Source organism: Daucus carota, chromosome 7 (assembly GCF_001625215.2).
Source record: "Daucus carota subsp. sativus chromosome 7, DH1 v3.0, whole genome shotgun sequence".
Classification (NCBI taxonomy): domain Eukaryota; kingdom Viridiplantae; phylum Streptophyta; class Magnoliopsida; order Apiales; family Apiaceae; genus Daucus; species Daucus carota.
In genome coordinates this window covers 21,608,352-21,627,664 of record NC_030387.2, presented here as the reverse complement: position 1 = coordinate 21,627,664, position 19,313 = coordinate 21,608,352, and the positions used below count along the sequence as shown (strand labels likewise).

Sequence of the window (19,313 nt, the reverse complement as noted above, 5' to 3'; positions counted from 1 at the left end):
CCAAGAAAACTTAGAATGCTCTTCACAGAGGAAGGAGGAGGTAACTTCTCAATGACTTCAATTTTCGCCTTATTAACTTCAATTCCCTTCCTTGAAACTTTATGTCCCAACACAATTCCTTCCTTCACCATAAAGTGACATTTTTCCCAATTGAGCACAAGATTGGTGTATTCACATCGCTCCAAAACCTTCCCCAAGTTAGAAAGACAATCATCAAAAGAATCCCCAAATACTGAGAAATCATCCATGAATACCTCTAAAAAGTCACCAACCATGTCTGAGAAGATAGCCATCATACATCTTTGAAAAGTCGGAGGGGCATTACATAGCCCGAATGACACCCTTCTGAAGGCAAAAGTACCATAAGGACAAGTGAAAGTAGTCTTGTGCTGATCTTCGGGAGCAACTGTTATCTGATTATAGCCAGAGTACCCATCAAGAAAACAGTAGTACTCTCGTCCAGCCAGTCTATCTAACATCTGATCAACAAAGGGCAATGGAAAGTGGTCTTTTCTAGTGGCTTTGTTCAGCTTCCGATAATCAATGCAAATTCTCCAACCGGTGACTGTTCTCGTAGGGATCAACTCGTTATTTTCATTTTTTTATCACCGTGATTCCACCCTTCTTAGGCACACACTGAACTGGGCTCACCCATGCACTATCCGAGATTGGATAAATAATTCCAGCATCTAGCCACTTAATTACCTCTTTTTTCACCACTTCCTTCATAATAGGATTCAATCTGCGCTGACCTTCAATTGACCCTTTGGCACCATCTTCTAACAAGATTTTATGCATGCAAATAGAAGGGCTAATACCTTTGATATCTGCAATACTCCACCCGATAGCTTTCTTGTGATTCTTCAGAAGCTCTACCAATTTCTCTTCTTGGGCAATAGATAATTCAGCGGAGATAATAACAGGCAAAGTGGAAGAAGGTCCCAAATAAGCATATTTTAAATGAGAAGGAAGAGCCTTTAGTTCTAACTTTGGTGGTTCATCAATTGATGGCTTAGGAGTCTTGAACTCCCTTGACGACAAATCCAATGACTCAAAGCGTCTGATAAGTGGTATTTATACACACTTATAGGCCTTCATTTCCACTTAAATTGGTTGGTTGTACTTAAGTGTTTAGTGTCTTTTGATGTGTTTTTATTGTTTTTCTGTGCAGGTCACGAGTTGAGGTGATGAAGTGAATTTCTATCATTTTAGGTTGGTTTTGGTGCATTATTTGCAAGAATAGAGAATTATGGATTCACCGCGACTTGGGATTTTGTGGGTATATCTTCTACAAACCCTCACGAGAGCACACTCGTCCACTAGAGCTATCTAGGGGTTTAAAGGGCTTGTTGCATATGCTAAATGCAACCGTGATCACCTACGGAAGTGGTACTAGAAGCGAGGAAGGACATGCACGCGAGAACGAGCGAGAAACGAAGAAACGAGGCTGTCATCACAGACACTAGCGCGCCCGCGCTAGTGCCAAGCGCGCCCGCGCTACATCTGGTGACTAGCGCGCCTGCGCTACACTTAGCGCGGCCGCGCTCCGCAGAAATTCCCCGGGCCGATTTTTACAGCTTTTCTGATGGATTTTCGCAGCGGTCGAGGCCCGGTTGACTTAGTCAATGTAATTTTTATTTCTCGTGTGTAAAAAAACCCTAGCCTCATAGTCGTAGTAAGAAGTTTAGTAGAGAATAATATCGTAGTTTCAGTTTAATCATTCAAGCACATTATCAGTTGTATTAGATCGTTCTTCGCGAGGAAGTGACAGTTTCAAGCGAGATCGTGAACTTCAATCTGTAACGTGTGATCTTTATTATTAATTCAAGCATTTTTATTCCATTTAATTCTTGTCTTTTATTTATAATGTTTTCACTAGAACCCATGATGTCGATTAGTTCGATTATGAACTAACCGCCTTCATGGGATTCTAATGGATTTATCGATGTAATCTAGTAACGAATATTAATTACTTGATTTTGTGACGTACGTTGATTTCTTTGCATGAGCCGTGCCTATTCTTCTTAGGAGCGTAGCTAACTTCTAAGTTGTTTGTTAATTCTTTCTGAAGCGAGAGTGGATGATCGAATTTAGAACTATGCCATGTAAACATTGGATTATGTGAATGAAACATAATTTGTGGTAGACTTGAACTATTTTTATCACCCTGTGTAATCACGATAGACGACTTGTTATTAAACCTCTCTGCTTACACTACCGCTATAGAGATATAGGGTCTGAGCTTTGTTGGTGTCCATGAGATTTCTATCTTAATTGTGGATTTTGATTGGTATGATATGTGTGCAACGAGAGTTGGCATGTATTACTTTCGTGTTGTCTGATTAGGATCAACAGTCGCATGTTAATCAGTAATTTCAATTCTAGATGAATTCGATAATGAAATTAGAATCCCATGTGTTTTCCTATTCTGAATTTGATTAGTAAATTTAATTATTAGTATAAAAAGAAACCAATCCTTGTTAATTGTCTTAGCAGTGATAATTGATCATACATTGTTGCATAGGTGCGTATTCTTAATTCACCAGTCTCTGTGGGATCGAACTTAATATATTACTTGTGATCACGTGCGCTTGCGTGTAGATTTTTGCGAACAAGTTTTTGGCGCCGCTGCCGGGGACTCGGTGTTAATTAATTAGTTTATGTACTTGTCTTCAGTGTGCGTTAAAATTCACTGACTAGGATTCTATTCTCTTCTCACTTTTCTTCTTTTATTTATTTCAGGTACTTGGGTTGCGTTTATGCAAACACGTTCTCAAACCCGTAAAAGAAAAGCAATTGATTCAACGTCATCTTCTTCTTCTGATTCTGAAACAATGCCGGAACCTGAAGCACAACCAGACAGCAAGGCATTGAAGGATTTCTCTATGCCAAAGATCGATGATATCCAATCAAGCATTGTCAGGCCTGCAATCGCAGCCAAAGCCTTTGAAATCAAACCAGGAACCATTCAAATGGTCCAGAACTCGGTACAGTATGGGGGTTCTCCTACTGAAGACCCCAATATGCACATACGGAATTTTATAGAGATCTGTGACACCTTCAAATTTAATGACGTCTCTGATGAAGCTGTAAAGCTAAGACTTTTCCCATTTTCACTGAGAGATAAGGCTAAGGGATGGTTACATTCTTTACCATCTGGTTCGATTACTACATGGGAAGATCTAGCTCAGAAATTTCTCACTAAATTCTTCCCCATGGCAAAGACGGCTGCATTACGAAATGCTCTATCTCAATTCTCTCAACAATCAGGAGAAACATTCTGTGAAGCCTGGGAGCGATATAAGGAGATGCTAAGGAAGTGTCCCCATCATGGCATGCCGGATTGGATGCAAATAAACAGTTTCTATAATGGTCTTGGACCTCAATCCAGACCTATGCTTGATGCTGCTTCTGGAGGTGCACTATGGGCAAAGAGTTATGAAGAAGCTTATGATCTCATTGAAATGATGGCTGCTAATGAATATCAGAACCCCACTCAAAGACTTACTCAAGGGAAGGTAGCCGGAATTCTTGATCTTGACACGTCTACAGCTATAGCAGCTCAACTGAAGGCTCTCACGATGAAAGTTGATTCTCTGGCTCACCAAGGAATTCAACAGCCAATCTCTATTTGCGAATTATGTGCTGGTGCTCATGCTACTGATCAGTGTGCCATTTCTAGTGAATCAGCGCAATTTGTGAGCAACTTTCAGAGAAGTCAACAGCCTGCTCCAGCTACTTATCATCCTAGCAACCGAAATCATCCGAATTTCAGCTGGAGTAATAATCAGGGTTATAATCAGCCTCAACAAGGATTTCAACAGGGACCTAAACAGTATAATCAAGCTGGAAATTCACAACAGTATGCGCCTAAACAGCCATATCACCCTCCGGGATTTCAGAATCATGGGCAATCAGCTAACGAAAGGTCTGACATGGAAGAGCTAAGGCTCATGTACAAGAGTCAGGCAGTAACTTTAAAAGCCTTGGAGACACAAGTTGGTCAGTTAGCTAATGCTTTACTAAGCAGACCACAGGGGAATCTCCCTAGTGATACAGAAGTACCAGGTAAGAGGGACCCTAAAGAGCAAGTCCAATCCATTACGCTGAGATCTGGAAGAACTACAACAGGGCCTACCTCAACATTGGTACAAGATCAGGGTGATGAACCGCAAGAAATTCCAGCAGAAGTTCCTTCAAATACAATTGGCACCAACTCAACTGTTGAAAAGGATAAGGCTATTCCTGCAGCTGCTCCGATGTCAAAACCAGTATATCCACCACCTCCATTTCCTAGGAGGTTAAAAAAACAGCAGCTGGATAAGCAATTTGGTAAATTCCTAGAAGTATTCAAAAAGCTTCACATCAACATTCCGTTTGCTGAAGCACTCGAGCAAATGCCTAGTTATGCCAAGTTCATGAAGGGTATTCTTTCAAAAAAGCTAAAGCTTGAAGAGTTAGAGACCGTGGCTTTAACGGAGGAATGCAGTGCTGTACTTCAACAGAAATTACCACCTAAGCTTAAAGATCCGGGAAGTTTTACTATTCCTTGCACTATTGGGAAGTTCTCTTTTGATAAGTGTTTGTGTGACTTGGGAGCTAGCATCAATCTGATGCCTCTATCTATCTTCACACAACTTGGCCTACCAGAGCTCAAGCCAACAAATATGTCTTTACAGTTGGCTGATCGTTCGATCACATATCCGAGGGGTATAATTGAAGATGTGCTAGTCAAAGTTGATCAATTAATATTTCCAGCCGACTTCGTGATTCTTGATTTTGAAGAAGACAAAAGGATTCCTATCATCTTGGGTAGACCATTTTTAGCCACTGGCCAAACATTAATCGATGTCCAAAAAGGGGAACTCACAATGAGAATACAAGATCAAACTGTCACGTTCAACGTATTCAATGCAATGAAATTACCAACTGATGAGGAATCTTGTTTCAGTGTGGATGTGCTAGACACTACGACAGAAGCTAATAGCCAGCGGGTTCTACAGAATGATGCATTGGAAGTAATCCTTACCAATGATGAGGAATGGGACAGTGAAGAAGAATTGGAAGAGATCCATCATCTTAACTCATCACCTTGGAGAAGGAATTTTGAACCACCTGTCGAATCTCTTGGCTTGGAAGAACAAAAGGAAGATCACAAACCACTACAGCCATCAGTAATCGAAGCACCTAAACTTGAACTTAAACCACTACCGGATCACTTAAGGTATGCTTTTCTTGGCAAAGGTTCTACTCTTCCTGTTATTATTGCATCTAACTTGTCAGGTGAGGAAGAGGAAAAACTTTTGAGGGTGCTAAGGGAATTCAAAACAGCGATTGGTTGGACCATAGCTGATATCAAGGGCATCAGTCCCTCCTTTTGTCAACACAAAATTCTCATTGAAGAAGGAAGCAAACCTTCAGTGGAACAACAAAGAAGGCTAAATCCTATCATGAAGGAGGTTGTAAAGAAAGAGATTCTTAAATGGCTTGATGCAGGTATCATTTATCCAATTTCAGATAGCTCATGGGTGAGTCCAGTGCAGTGTGTGCCTAAAAAAGGGGGAATGACAGTAGTAGCCAACGAAAAAGGGGAACTTATCTCAACTAGAACTGTCACTGGTTGGAGGATTTGCATGGACTACCGAAAGCTGAATAAAGCTACAAGAAAGGATCACTTCCCTCTGCCTTTTATTGATCAGATGCTTGACAGGTTGGCTGGTCATGAATTCTATTGCCTATTGGATGGGTATTCTGGCTATAATCAGATTGCTATCTCTCCGGAGGATCAAGAAAAGACAACCTTTACATGCCCTTATGGTACATTTGCATTCAGAAGAGTACCTTTTGGCTTATGTGGTGCACCAGCCACTTTTCAAAGGTGCATGATGGCAATATTTTCGGAGATGATCGGCATCAATGTGGAGGTATTCATGGACGACTTTTCTGTGTTTGGAACATCTTATGACGAATGCCTCACGAATCTGAGAATGGTTCTTAAGCGATGTGTGGAAACTAATCTGATTCTCAATTGGGAAAAATGTCATTTCATGGTGCAAGAAGGAATCATATTGGGGCATAAGGTATCTGCCAAGGGACTAGAAGTTGATAAAGCGAAGGTGGAAACAATAAAAAATCTTCCTCCACCACTTTCAGTCAAAGGCATCCGAAGCTTTCTTGGTCATGCAGGTTTCTATCGGAGATTCATCAAGGATTTCTCAAAAATTTCTAAACCCCTTTGTAATCTGTTAGAGAAAGACATTCCATTCAAATTTGATGAGAAGTGCTTGGAAGCATTTGAAATCTTAAAAAAAAAGTTGACATCAGCGCCTATCATCACTGCACCTGATTGGAGTAAACCATTCGAATTAATGTGTGATGCCAGTGATTATGCTGTAGGGGCTGTACTGGGCCAGCGAGCAAATAATGTGTTTCATGTTATCTATTATGCCAGCAAAACTTTGAATGATGCTCAATTGAACTACACTACTACTGAGAAAGAACTTCTAGCTATTGTCTTTAGCTTTGAGAAGTTCAGGTCTTATCTTCTTGGAACAAAGGTAGTGGTATATACTGATCATGCAGCTATTCGGTATCTCATATCAAAGAAAGATTCTAAACCAAGACTAATTCGCTGGGTTTTATTACTCCAAGAATTTGATGTGGAAATTAAAGATCGTAAGGGCACAGAAAATCAGGTAGCAGATCATTTGTCCCGACTAGAAGATCACAGCAAACAAACTACAGACAACACTCTAATCAATGAATTCTTTCCTGACGAACAGTTGTTTGGAGTTGATGCAGAAGAGCCATGGTTTGCTGACATTGTAAATTATCTGGTGAGTAAGATCATTCCTCCAGAATTCTCTTATGCTCAACGCAAGAAATTTTTTCACGATGTGAAATGGTATATTTGGGATGAACCCTTTTTGTTTAAACAAGGAGTTGATCAAATTCTCAGAAGGTGCATCCCTAATAATGAAGTTGAGGGAGTTTTGCGCGAGTGCCATTCCACTGGTTATGGAGGACATTACAGCGGAGAAAAGACAGCAAAGAGGGTACTTCAAGCAGGATTTTACTGGCCAACTATGTTTAAAGATGCTCATCAGTATGTGTTGGGATGCGATCGATGTCAACGTACAGGTAATATATCTAGGAGGAATGAAATGCCTCTTAAAATGCTCTTGGAAGTCGAAATATTTGACGTTTGGGGTATTGACTTCATGGGACCGTTCGTTTCATCTTGCAACAACCAGTATATTTTATTAGCAGTGGATTATGTGTCTAAATGGGTGGAGGTAAAAGCTTTACCTACAAATGATGCTAAGGTGGTCTTGCAATTTCTTCAAAAACAAATCTTTACCTGTTTCGGGGTCCCTAGAGTCATTATCAGTGATGAAGGCTCTCATTTCTGCAATCGGAAGTTCACAACCTTGATGACTAGGTATAATATCAATCACCGGGTTGCTACTGCTTATCATCCTCAAACGAATGGTCAAGCTGAAGTGTCTAACAGAGAGATCAAACGCATATTGGAGAAGGTGGTTAACCCTTCTAGGAAAGACTGGTCCTTACGATTAGATGAGGCTGCTTGGGCTTATCGAACAGCTTATAAAACACCGTTGGGTACTTCTCCATTTCAGTTAGTGTTTGGCAAGGCTTGTCACTTACCAGTTGAGTTGGAACATAAAGCTTATTGGGCCCTAAAGAAGTTGAACTTCGACTTACAATTAGCTGGAGAGAAACGAATGATGCAACTCAATGAGTTAGAGGAGTTTCGCCTCCGTGCTTATGAAAATAACAAACTCTACAAAGAAAAGGTGAAAAGATTGCATGATCAGCGACTGATACAAAAATCGTTTGTGGTTGGTCAATTGGTGTTATTGTATAACTCTCGGTTGAAGTTGTTTCCAGGGAAACTCAAGTCACGCTGGTCAGGACCATTTACAGTCAAGACGGTATACTCCCACGGTGCAGTAGAAATCTATGCAAAATCACCGGATGAATCATTTAAGGTTAATGGTCAAAGGTTGAAGCCTTACTTTGGCGGAAACGTGAATCGTGAGGTACAAACCACGATTCTTCAATCAGAATCAGAGTAATTTTGGACTTCACGTCGAGCTAACGACGTTAAACAAGCGCTTCGTGGGAGGCAACCCACGCATTGGAACCACATTGTACCATTGTAAACCCCAAAAACACAAAAATCGAAAAATTTCAGCCTCCGGTGTCAGACACTAGCGCGCCCGCGCTAGTGTCAGGCGCGACCGCGCTAAGTTGCACAGCGCGCCCGCGCTATACTTAGCGCGGCCGCGCTACTGACTGCCGGACCAGCGGATTTTTCCCCAAAAATAGTTTTTTTTCGTTTTTAAAAGCCCACAATCCTAATTTTGCATGCCTAGCCCGAAATACATCCCATAAAACCCTAGCTCAACTCTCCAATCCTTATATAAACACAAAACACATACCCAAATCCCATTATAATTCTCTAAACCCTAAATTATATATACACATCCATACACACAACCTTCATCCAATCTTTCAATTCCAATACACATACACCTCTTGCAACTCTAATCTCTACCAATGGCACCCAAAAGAGCAAGAAGATCACAAGGAACGAGCACCCAAGCCCCCGCATCTAGCGATTCTTCCTCGATGGGTGAGGTTGAGTTCACCTCGGATGGTGCGCGAACCGAGTTTCAACGGCTTATGAATAAGTCGTTAGTTAAGGAGAGGGGATTCTTACCCACGGCGGAGGATGGTGAGCTCTTGAACATGATTCAAGAGCGGGGTTGGGAGTCTTTTTGCGAGGCTCCGGAGGCGGTTCCTTTGGCTATTGTTCGAGAGTTTTATGCTAATGCCAAGGAGAACCGAGATGGATTCACGGTGGTACGGGGAATCCGGGTAGATTATAGTGCGGATGCGATCCGTAGAGTTATTGGGGGGCGTGCCAGGCGCCGTAATGAAGAAGATTGGGTGGTTGAGAGGATTGGGCGTGCTAAACGCCGGTTTGATGATGATCCAGTTGATCTTGATCGATTGGTGTATGATTTGTGTGTGCCGGATACAGCTTGGAAGATGACACAACCTCCTTTGCCGGCACATGTCTCTTTTCCAGCAGCCGGGTTGAACCGGTATGCGAAGGCGTGGAACGCCTTCATATGTGCTAACATCATGCCATCTTCTCATGGGCATGAGGTGACAGTGGAAAGAGCTATTCTGCTCTTTGGGATTGTCTCGGGCAAGTATATTGATCTAGCACATGTTATCCATCAGGGGATTCTGAGGTTCTTACAGGGAGGAACCACTGGTGCCATTCCATATGGCACAATTGTGACGAAGCTTTGTCGATCGAGCGGTGTTCGTTGGCCATCCAACGAGCAATTACAGTTGCCAGCGACACCTATTGATCATTCGGCTATCAGTCGGATGACAGAGTGGGATGGAGGAGTTCCCCACCCTCGAGGCCTCGGGTACTTATATGATGAGATGCCAGGGGGACGTCCCGAGTTTGTTAGGAGGGAGCAGCCTAGAGCTTCTGGAGCTGGTACTTCTCAGACGGAGAGGAGCTCCGAACCGATGGGAGATGTCCACTTTCGCCGATTAGCGAGACGGATGGACGCCATGCATGACATCCACCAGAGGTTTGCTTTTGATATGACACAGGCTCTAGGTAGTGCTTTTCAGGCACAGGGGGTCACAGTTCAGTGGCCAGTATTCGGAGCAGGGATGCAGTATCCTCCACCAGATTCACCTCCAGCAGAGGAGGGGGAGGACTCGGACTCCGAGTAGGTATGTGGGTGCTCTAGCCTTTTTATCACTTTCAATGGGGACATTGAAAATTTTAAGTTTGGGGGTGGTAATCTAAGGAAGAGCATATTATTAGATAGATTTTTATTATTGCATGTGTTAGTTAGTTCATATAGTTCACGTTTGATTTTTATTATTGCATGTGTTAGTTAGTTCATATAGTTCACGTTTTTTTTTATTTTGCTTTGATTTATTCTCACGTTTGCTTTCTATTTTTCTCATATTTTCTTTATTTTTACATGTTTAGTGATAATTGTAGTATCACGAGCATTTGCATGAATTATGAAGTTAAGCCAAGCTAATTGCCTATGATGAGTTATGTGCGTAGTTTTCGATGAGTAGTTTCAATTGCAATGCTAGGTTAGTACTTGGAAATTACTTGTGTTGGAAATTGTAATTCACATGTGTTCTTGAGATAGGATTTAGACGAAATTCCATGAATTCTAGGATTGAATTGAACATCCTTCAGCTTAGGTCTGTAAATCTTAAGTTTGGGGGAACTGAGGAGTAGATATACCTTTCTTAAAAAGAAAAATATAGAAAAAAAAAAAAAAAAATAGTAGTAAATAAATTCACTAAAAAAAAAAAAAATAAGTGGTAGAATTAACTAGGTTGAGCTCATTAGTACTCGAGTAATTAAGTCTGAGGGGACTTTGTGCCTAACAACCTAAAGCCCTTCGTGGTTTGGGATTGTTGACCCAACGCTCGCTACATGGGTACTAGTGCATAAATCTTTAGGGATCTCAACCATTGCACGGTTAAATAAACCACTAAAATAGAGTGAATAATTGGTGAGTGAAGTCTTATGGTGTTCGTAACGCATTTACACTGCGAAGCGCCCTAACCTTAGACCAAGCAACTAATCACCAATAAAAAAAAAAAAAAAATAAAAAAATTTATATATATATATAGTGGATAAAATAGAAGGGTGTGGACATTCTTTGGGACCTTGGCTTTTAGTTGGACTTGAGTGACGGGGTGTTAGTTTATAACTTTTACAATTCTTGATGGGGATTCTGTGGGAGTAGTAGTTTTTGTCTTGTCTCAATAAAAGAGCATGCTTGCACACACGGGCACTCCACACTTGTAAATAGAAGAGTAATTGACTTGGTAGCAAGAGAGATGAAAGTTGAGAACATTAGCACAATCTGAGGTATTAAAAATTTGCAAGGCAATTACTTCATAGTTCACTCATTCATCACGTAGTTGCATTCATGCATTGCATTGTATTATTGTATAGTGTCGTGACGCTTGAGGACAAGCATCAGTTTAAGTTTGGGGGTGTGATAAGTGGTATTTATACACACTTATAGGCCTTCATTTCCACTTAAATTGGTTGGTTGTACTTAAGTGTTTAGTGTCTTTTGATGTGTTTTTATTGTTTTTCTGTGCAGGTCACGAGTTGAGGTGATGAAGTGAATTTCTATCATTTTAGGTTGGTTTTGGTGCATTATTTGCAAGAATAGAGAATTATGGATTCACCGCGACTTGGGATTTTGTGGGTATATCTTCTACAAACCCTCACGAGAGCACACTCGTCCACTAGAGCTATCTAGGGGTTTAAAGGGCTTGTTGCATATGCTAAATGCAACCGTGATCACCTACGGAAGTGGTACTAGAAGCGAGGAAGGACATGCACGCGAGAACGAGCGAGAAACGAAGAAACGAGGCTGTCATCACAGACACTAGCGCGCCCGCGCTAGTGCCAAGCGCGCCCGCGCTACATCTGGTGACTAGCGCGCCTGCGCTACACTTAGCGCGGCCGCGCTCCGCAGAAATTCCCCGGGCCGATTTTTACAGCTTTTCTGATGGATTTTCGCAGCGGTCGAGGCCCGGTTGACTTAGTCAATGTAATTTTTATTTCTCGTGTGTAAAAAAACCCTAGCCTCATAGTCGTAGTAAGAAGTTTAGTAGAGAATAATATCGTAGTTTCAGTTTAATCATTCAAGCACATTATCAGTTGTATTAGATCGTTCTTCGCGAGGAAGTGACAGTTTCGAGCGAGATCGTGAACTTCAATCTGTAACGTGTGATCTTTATTATTAATTCAAGCATTTTTATTCCATTTAATTCTTGTCTTTTATTTATAATGTTTTCACTAGAACCCATGATGTCGATTAGTTCGATTATGAACTAACCGCCTTCATGGGATTCTAATGGATTTATCGATGTAATCTAGTAACGAATATTAATTACTTGATTTTGTGACGTACGTTGATTTCTTTGCATGAGCCGTGCCTATTCTTCTTAGGAGCGTAGCTAACTTCTAAGTTGTTTGTTAATTCTTTCTGAAGCGAGAGTGGATGATCGAATTTAGAACTATGCCATGTAAACATTGGATTATGTGAATGAAACATAATTTGTGGTAGACTTGAACTATTTTTATCACCCTGTGTAATCACGATAGACGACTTGTTATTAAACCTCTCTGCTTACACTACCGCTATAGAGATATAGGGTCTGAGCTTTGTTGGTGTCCATGAGATTTCTATCTTAATTGTGGATTTTGATTGGTATGATATGTGTGCAACGAGAGTTGGCATGTATTACTTTCGTGTTGTCTGATTAGGATCAACAGTCGCATGTTAATCAGTAATTTCAATTCTAGATGAATTCGATAATGAAATTAGAATCCCATGTGTTTTCCTATTCTGAATTTGATTAGTAAATTTAATTATTAGTATAAAAAGAAACCAATCCTTGTTAATTGTCTTAGCAGTGATAATTGATCATACATTGTTGCATAGGTGCGTATTCTTAATTCACCAGTCTCTGTGGGATCGAACTTAATATATTACTTGTGATCACGTGCGCTTGCGTGTAGATTTTTGCGAACAGCGTCCCCTAGTTCTTGTAACCTGTGAATTAGCTTCCAACCAAGCTAATAGTTCAACATTATCATCTTCCTCTTGAGAAGCATTCAATATTAATTTCTCCAAAGGATCATGAGAAAAATTAGAGTCTAATTTATCAGAAATTAGCTCATCAAATAAAGTGATAGCCGAGCAATCTTCTACATCATCAGAATATTACATTGCTTTAAAGACATTAAAAGTCACCTTTTCATCTTGAACCCTCATAGTTAGCTCTCCGTTTTGCACATCGATGAGAGTTCTTCCAGTAGCAAGAAATGGTCTTCCCAAGATAATGGGAACCTCTCGATCAGCTTCATAGTCCAACACGATGAAATCAGCAGGGAATATGAACTTGTCTACCTTGACCAGAACATCTTCAATCTTTCCCTCTGGATGAGCAAGAGATCTATCAGCTAGTTGAAGAGTGACAGTAGTAGGCCGAACTTCTCCGATCCCCAATTTTCTGAACACCGACATAGGCATCAAGTTTATGCTAGCCCCCAAATCACATAATGCCTTTCCACAATAAGAGTCACCAATAGTGCAAGGAATAGTGAAACTCCCTGGATCTTTCATCTTTGTAGGCAATTTATGTTGCAAGAATGAGCTACACTCCTTCGTTAGAGCTACAGTTTCAAACTCCCCCAGCCTTCTCTTCTTTGTAAGAATGTCCTTCATGAATTTCACGTAATTAGGCATCTGCTCAAGAGCCTCTACAAGTGGAATATTGATGTGAAGCTGCTTCAAAACATCAAGAAATTTCTTGAACTGAACATCCTGTTTTTGCTTTTGAAACCGCTGAGGAAATGGAGGTTGTGGCTGAATATTTGATTTTTCAGAAGAAGCCTTTGGTGGAGATATCTTGTCATTCTCGATTTCCTTACCTTCAGAATTTTCCTCATTGCCACTCGGTTCAACAGAATCATCCTGTTTAGCGTCAGTAGTAGCGTTCCCCAATATTTTTCCGCTCTTCAATGTCATGGCCTTACAATGTTCATTCCCAACACCCTTAGGCTTTTCGGTGTCGCTAGGGAGAGTGCCATGTGGTCGATTCCTTAGCTCATTAGCTAGTTGCCCAACTTGATTCTCTAAGTTTCGTAAGGATGCCGCTTGACTTTGGACCAGAGCTTCAGTCTGAGATCTACTAGCTTCATTCTTGATAATGTACTCCTTCAACATATTTTCAAGTGAATTAGACTGAGGTGCTTGTTGAGAAAATCCGGGTGGATAATTGGACTTTACGTTGCCATTTGACGTTCCAGAATTTGCCCCTTGATTGCTCCAAGAAAAGTTAGGATGTTGCCTCCATGACTGATTATAAGTATTTGAATAAGGACCACCCTTGTTTTGATTTCCCACGTAAAAGACAGATTCCGGATTTGAAGGACAACTATCATAAGTATGAGCCTCACCACAAAATACACAAGAAACATTCTTGGTTTGATTAATCTGTGAACTGAGGGATTGCTCCTTAGATTGAATATTGCCCATGCTCAGATTCTTGAGCATATGCTCCATAGATGCTAGTTGAGCCTTCATCGAAGTTATAGAGTCCACATCATAGATTCCAGCTACCTTTTTACCTGTTTGAGCTCTAGAAGATGACCACTGATAGTTGTTGGTAGCAATTGTCTCAAGAATTTCATAAGCCTGATTATAGGACTTAGAGAGAAGGGCCCCATTTGCTGATGCATCCACCACCATCTTTGTTTGAGCATTGAGACCATTATAGAAAGTTTCCATCTGAATGCAATGAAGAATACCATGATGAGGACATTTTCTGAGTAATTCTTTAAATCTCTCCCATGCATCATACAAAGATTCATCATCCTGCTGTTGAAAAGAATTGATCTCATTCCGGAGCTTTGCATTCATATTGGGAGGAAAATACTTGCTCAAGAACTTTTCTGTCAAATCATTCCATGTTGTGACTGATCCTGCTGGTAAAGAATTAAGCCAGGTTCTAGCTCTGTCTCGCACAGAATAAGGGAATAATTTCAAGCGCAAAGCATCTTCAGTTACTCCTTGAAATTTGAAAGAATCACTAATCTCCATGAATAGACGAAGATGAAGGTGAGGATCCTCGGTAGGCATCCCACTGAATTGACCAATAGTCTGAAGCATTTGGAACATGACCGGCTTCAACTCAAACTGTGTTGCTTGAATATTGGGTCTTATGATCCCCGAATTTAATTCTTCGAAACGGGGTGCCGCATATTGCCGAATAGCACGATCTTTATCATCCACAATAAATGCACCCCTTGGAACAATAGGAATGTCTCCGTTATTAACATTGTCATCCATAGCTACTTGTGTTTTCTTGATCTTGCGTTGTGCTTTTCTTCTTCTATTGAATGTTCGCTCAATTTCAGGATCAAAAGCAAATATCACTGGGTGTCTTTTGCTCATGCACAAAGAGACCTGATGAACACAAAAAATTACTCCCGTTAGAACAGAAGTAACAAAATACTAAACTGTAAGAATATCAAATTCGCAATTAATAACTAAAATAGTCCCCGGCAGCGGCGCCAAAAACTTGTTGCGTAAAATACTAATGTGCAAGTGTACACAATCGCAAACAAGTAATATAGTGATAAATACCAGATATCGTTCCTCAAGGACTATTTAAACGTATCAATCACAAATAATATCTAACAGTCTAGTTATCGAACACAATAAATTGTTGATGGTTTTTATATTAAAACTAAATTAACAAACTAAAATTATACTAAAGAGCTTAACGAGTTTCAAATATGAGAAGATAAGTCAGGATAATTACTTCCCCCCAACACAAGAATATCAGTAAAAAGAGTCGCGAAATATTGTAGCAAATCACAATTTACTAGCTAGAATTCAATGGTCATAGGTTTCTCTCGAAATCACCATGATATAATTCCTACAATTAAACCAACATATGTCTATGCCAATTTAATATTCGGAATCCAATTAAGCATCAATTCACAAAGCTATGCATGGTCACAATATATGTCTATACCGCAACTATATTATAATCAAGAGATATAATCATGCACCATTCAAGTCTTGTGTCAATTAATCATAACCCTCTCAGTATTATGATTAACTCGATAACCCACTAAAGTTGATCAGACAATAGCAAGTATTAACATAAAAACACTTGAATGAGTAAACCATGAAATTGCATACAATATTCTTAACAAAACACCAAAATCCTCATGCTAGGGTTCCATAAAAATCCCAACTTTATACAATTAGTTCATACTGAAAGTATCAAAATCAACTAAGAATAAGAAACACATGTTCATGATAACAAGAGTTAAGGAAAGAATTCTAAACAAAGAGATGAAGAAACAAATCCACTGAATGTCTTCAATGGCTGAAATCTCTTCCGTCTCGCTTCTGCACCTCTCTTTGCTCGAGCCTCCACTCTCTATCTCGTATCGTGTCTCTCTCTCTAATTAGGTCTGAATACTAATCCCTAATATCTCTATTAAAAGTATTTTTAATGAATTAATGAAAATACAAGGAGATTTCCGAATCAGAATAGAATTCCAAAAGTGGAAATTCGCAGTTGACTTTTTGACTCTGATTCTGGGCTGATTAGACTGGGATAAAAATGCAAGTCCACCTCTGAATTAAAGGCCTTGTTCTAAGCTTCGCGTGGGCTCTTGAATCGCCTGATTTGGACTTACAGAACTCCAGATATGGCCCAAACAGTGAATGCTGCGCAGCTAGCTTCAAAATCCGAATTTTATTCCAATTAATCTCCAATTCTTGCTATTTAAACTCCAATCCATATTTGATTAGAATTCCTTGCATCCTACAATAAAACATTAATATTTATTAAATAAAAATCTAATTAAGTACAAAATAGCTAAAATACAGGGACAATATTAGGATAAACTGCACGCTTATCAATTACCACAGTTATGACAAGTTTTCCTTGGAGCATTAGGAATAGGCATATATATGACTCAGCTTACTGGAGCAACCTTAGGTCTTTCAATTTTACTACAATCTTACTGGAGCAACCTTAGGTCTTTCAATTTTAATAGTTTCTTGTTTATATGACTCAGCTTCATTGTTATCAGAGTATCCTAAACCTTTCTTCCAGTTTCCACTTTCTAAGATATTCTGAGTTGTTTTACCTGAGTTAGTCCAAGTTTTGATTATCTCTCTTTCCTTAGCAAGTTCTGATTCAAGAGATGCAGTTTTCTTTAAGAGTTCATTTTTAATCAAAACAGAATCATCTCTTTCCTTCTGAAATTCTAGCATCTGAACTAGTTCTTTCTCAAGATAATCATTCCTTTTCTTAACATCTAAGATCTCAGATTTTAGTCTCTCATTTTCTAAAGTCTGATCTCTATAACTGACATGCAAATTTTTAAGAAATAATCTTAACTCAGTTATATCTTCACTGTCAAAAGCAAGAGTGGAATGAGGTACCTTAGATTCAACATCCTCAGTGCTGTTATCTGTGTTTGCCATCAGGGTATAGTTGACTTCTTCCTCTGATTCTGATGAGTCTGCCCAGCTTCCTTTCTTGGTAATAAAGGCTTGTTCCTTTTCTTTCTTGGCTTTCTTGAACTCAGTTAAAAAATGACCTTTCTCACCACAATTGAAGCAGGTATACTTAGACTTATCAGCTTTTCCAGACCTTTCTTCTTTCCCTTCATTCCTTTTGAAGACCTTCTTATCAGAGTTTCTGTCTTTCCTTGAGAACTTCTTCCCTTTATTGAAGTTCTTGTAAGCCATCTTCTTGAAGCTTTTAACCATCAATGCTGCCAGCTGCATCATCTCAGAATCACTGTCATCAGAGTCTGAAGGTATATCAGTGTCTGAGTCATCATCAGAGTTTGATGTCTCAGTATCAGACTTTGTGACTGGTGCTTTTCCTTTGTTTTTCACAGCTGTTTCTCCTTGAACTTTTAGAGCAACTGGTTTGGGTTTCCCACCATGTCGTTTGCTCCTTTGTTCCATCTTAAGTTCATAGGTTTTTAATCTCCCAAAGATATCATCCAGAGACATCTCTTCAAGATCATGATTATCTCTTATAGTGGTTACTTTCAAATCCCACTTTTCAGGAAGAGCAAGTAGAAATTTGAGATTTGAGTCTTCCAGATCATATTCTTTATCCACTAGAGATAGATCATTCAGCAGCTTGACAAACCTGTCATAAAGATCAGTCAATGATTCACCAGTTTTTGAATCAAAGTGTTCATACTCTTGGGTAAGTATGGTCCTTCTGTTCTTCTTGATGGCTTTGGTTCCTTGACATCTGATTTCCAAAGCATCCCATATTTCTTTTGCAGTTTTGCATCCAATCACCCTATTAGACATAGCATTGTCTAGAGCACTGTGCAACAAGTGTTTTGCTTTTGCATCCTTACTGATTGATGAGATGTCCTCAGGAGTATAGTCTTTCTTTTCTTTGGGGATCATCTTCTGGGGTCATCTCCAACTGCAACAGAGAGCTTTGTTGGCATGTGTGGACCATTATAAATCCTGTCCAGGTACTCTGGATCTGTGGACTCTAGAAACATAACCATCCTAACCTTCCAGATAGGATATTCAGATGCCCTGAGGACCGGAACCCTAAGTGACACATATCTACTGTTTCAAGTTTGTGATTTTTCAGACATGATTGTGTGATTAAGATCTCACTGTAGGTATATCAACAGAGCTGGCTCTGATACCACTTGTTAGGCCGAAATAACTCACTATATGAACTAATATAGTGAATACAATCAATAACAGAATAATCAAACAAGAGAATTATCAAAGTAAACTCTTATTCACAAAACTCAATAGGTTACAAAAACTCTCTTAGTGATTTATAACTTATCACTAAGAGCTGCTGGGTTATATGAATAATATGCTCGATGTTTCTAACTCCTCTAGAGTAAACCCTAATCTGTGTTTATATACACAGTTACATGATATCTACTGATTGATTTACAATTATCTGCTTCCTAAAATAATCTAATCAGTAGCTATCCTTCTGCTGTCCTGATTTGCACAATCTCCCTTGATCTTTATCTTCCTTATTTATTCAGATCTGTTCCTGAAAATCAGCCGCCTGCAAACTCTGATCTTCGCTAAACTCTGATCCAGCTGGCAGTCGTCAAACTCTGATTTCCAGTTAAACTCTGATATTTGCTTCTGCACACTAAACAAGTTAGATACCTGTGACGTCATCAAATATGTAACAAAGGAATAATCGTTATTAATCACCAAGTTTTAGAACAAAGCGGGCGACATATTTATAAAAATATATTATATATAATTAATAATAAACTGTTGATACCTTTCCACTAAAATACATTAGCATTATTTTTAAAAACTCTAATGATCTCAATTTAAAAGTAATATTATAAATCTATATTATACTGTATATTATTATTATACTATTAACTCGGTCGAGTTTGTTAATCCGGTTGATATTCGACCCACAGACCTCCTTAATGTATAACATGTTATGATATACTTCTCATTATCTATTAAACCAAACCATTAAAAATCAAGTTAGTATGATGTATGGGTATTTGGGTTTATGTGTCTCCTTAACTTATAACATGTTCTATATTAAATTATTGATTTTTAACATTTTCATTAAAATATAAATGTTAGAACTAATTTTTAATTAGTCATTTGACGTACCTAACTATT

At 39.4% G+C, this 19,313-nt stretch overlaps 1 protein-coding gene and 2 non-coding genes across 3 annotated transcripts in view; 2 read left to right on the top strand and 1 right to left on the bottom strand.

Annotated features, from left to right (window-relative positions):
* Positions 1-3,230: 3,230 nt before the first annotated feature.
* LOC135148105 (small nucleolar RNA R71) lies at positions 3,231-3,337 on the bottom strand. The gene has a single exon (XR_010286000.1). It is a non-coding gene; the product is annotated as a small nucleolar RNA R71 (small nucleolar RNA).
* A 3,031-nt stretch (positions 3,338-6,368) lies between these two features.
* The window catches only part of LOC135147933 (uncharacterized), a 105,980-nt gene continuing 93,035 nt past the window's right edge, over positions 6,369-19,313 (top strand). Inside the window, exons 1-2 of the mRNA XM_064081989.1 lie at positions 6,369-6,980; positions 7,107-7,863. Of these exons, the coding sequence (XP_063938059.1) occupies positions 6,369-6,980; positions 7,107-7,863 (1,369 nt within the window). The remainder of the gene's footprint in view (positions 6,981-7,106; positions 7,864-19,313) is intronic.
* LOC135148150 (small nucleolar RNA R71) lies at positions 14,425-14,531 on the top strand. The gene has a single exon (XR_010286042.1). It is a non-coding gene; the product is annotated as a small nucleolar RNA R71 (small nucleolar RNA).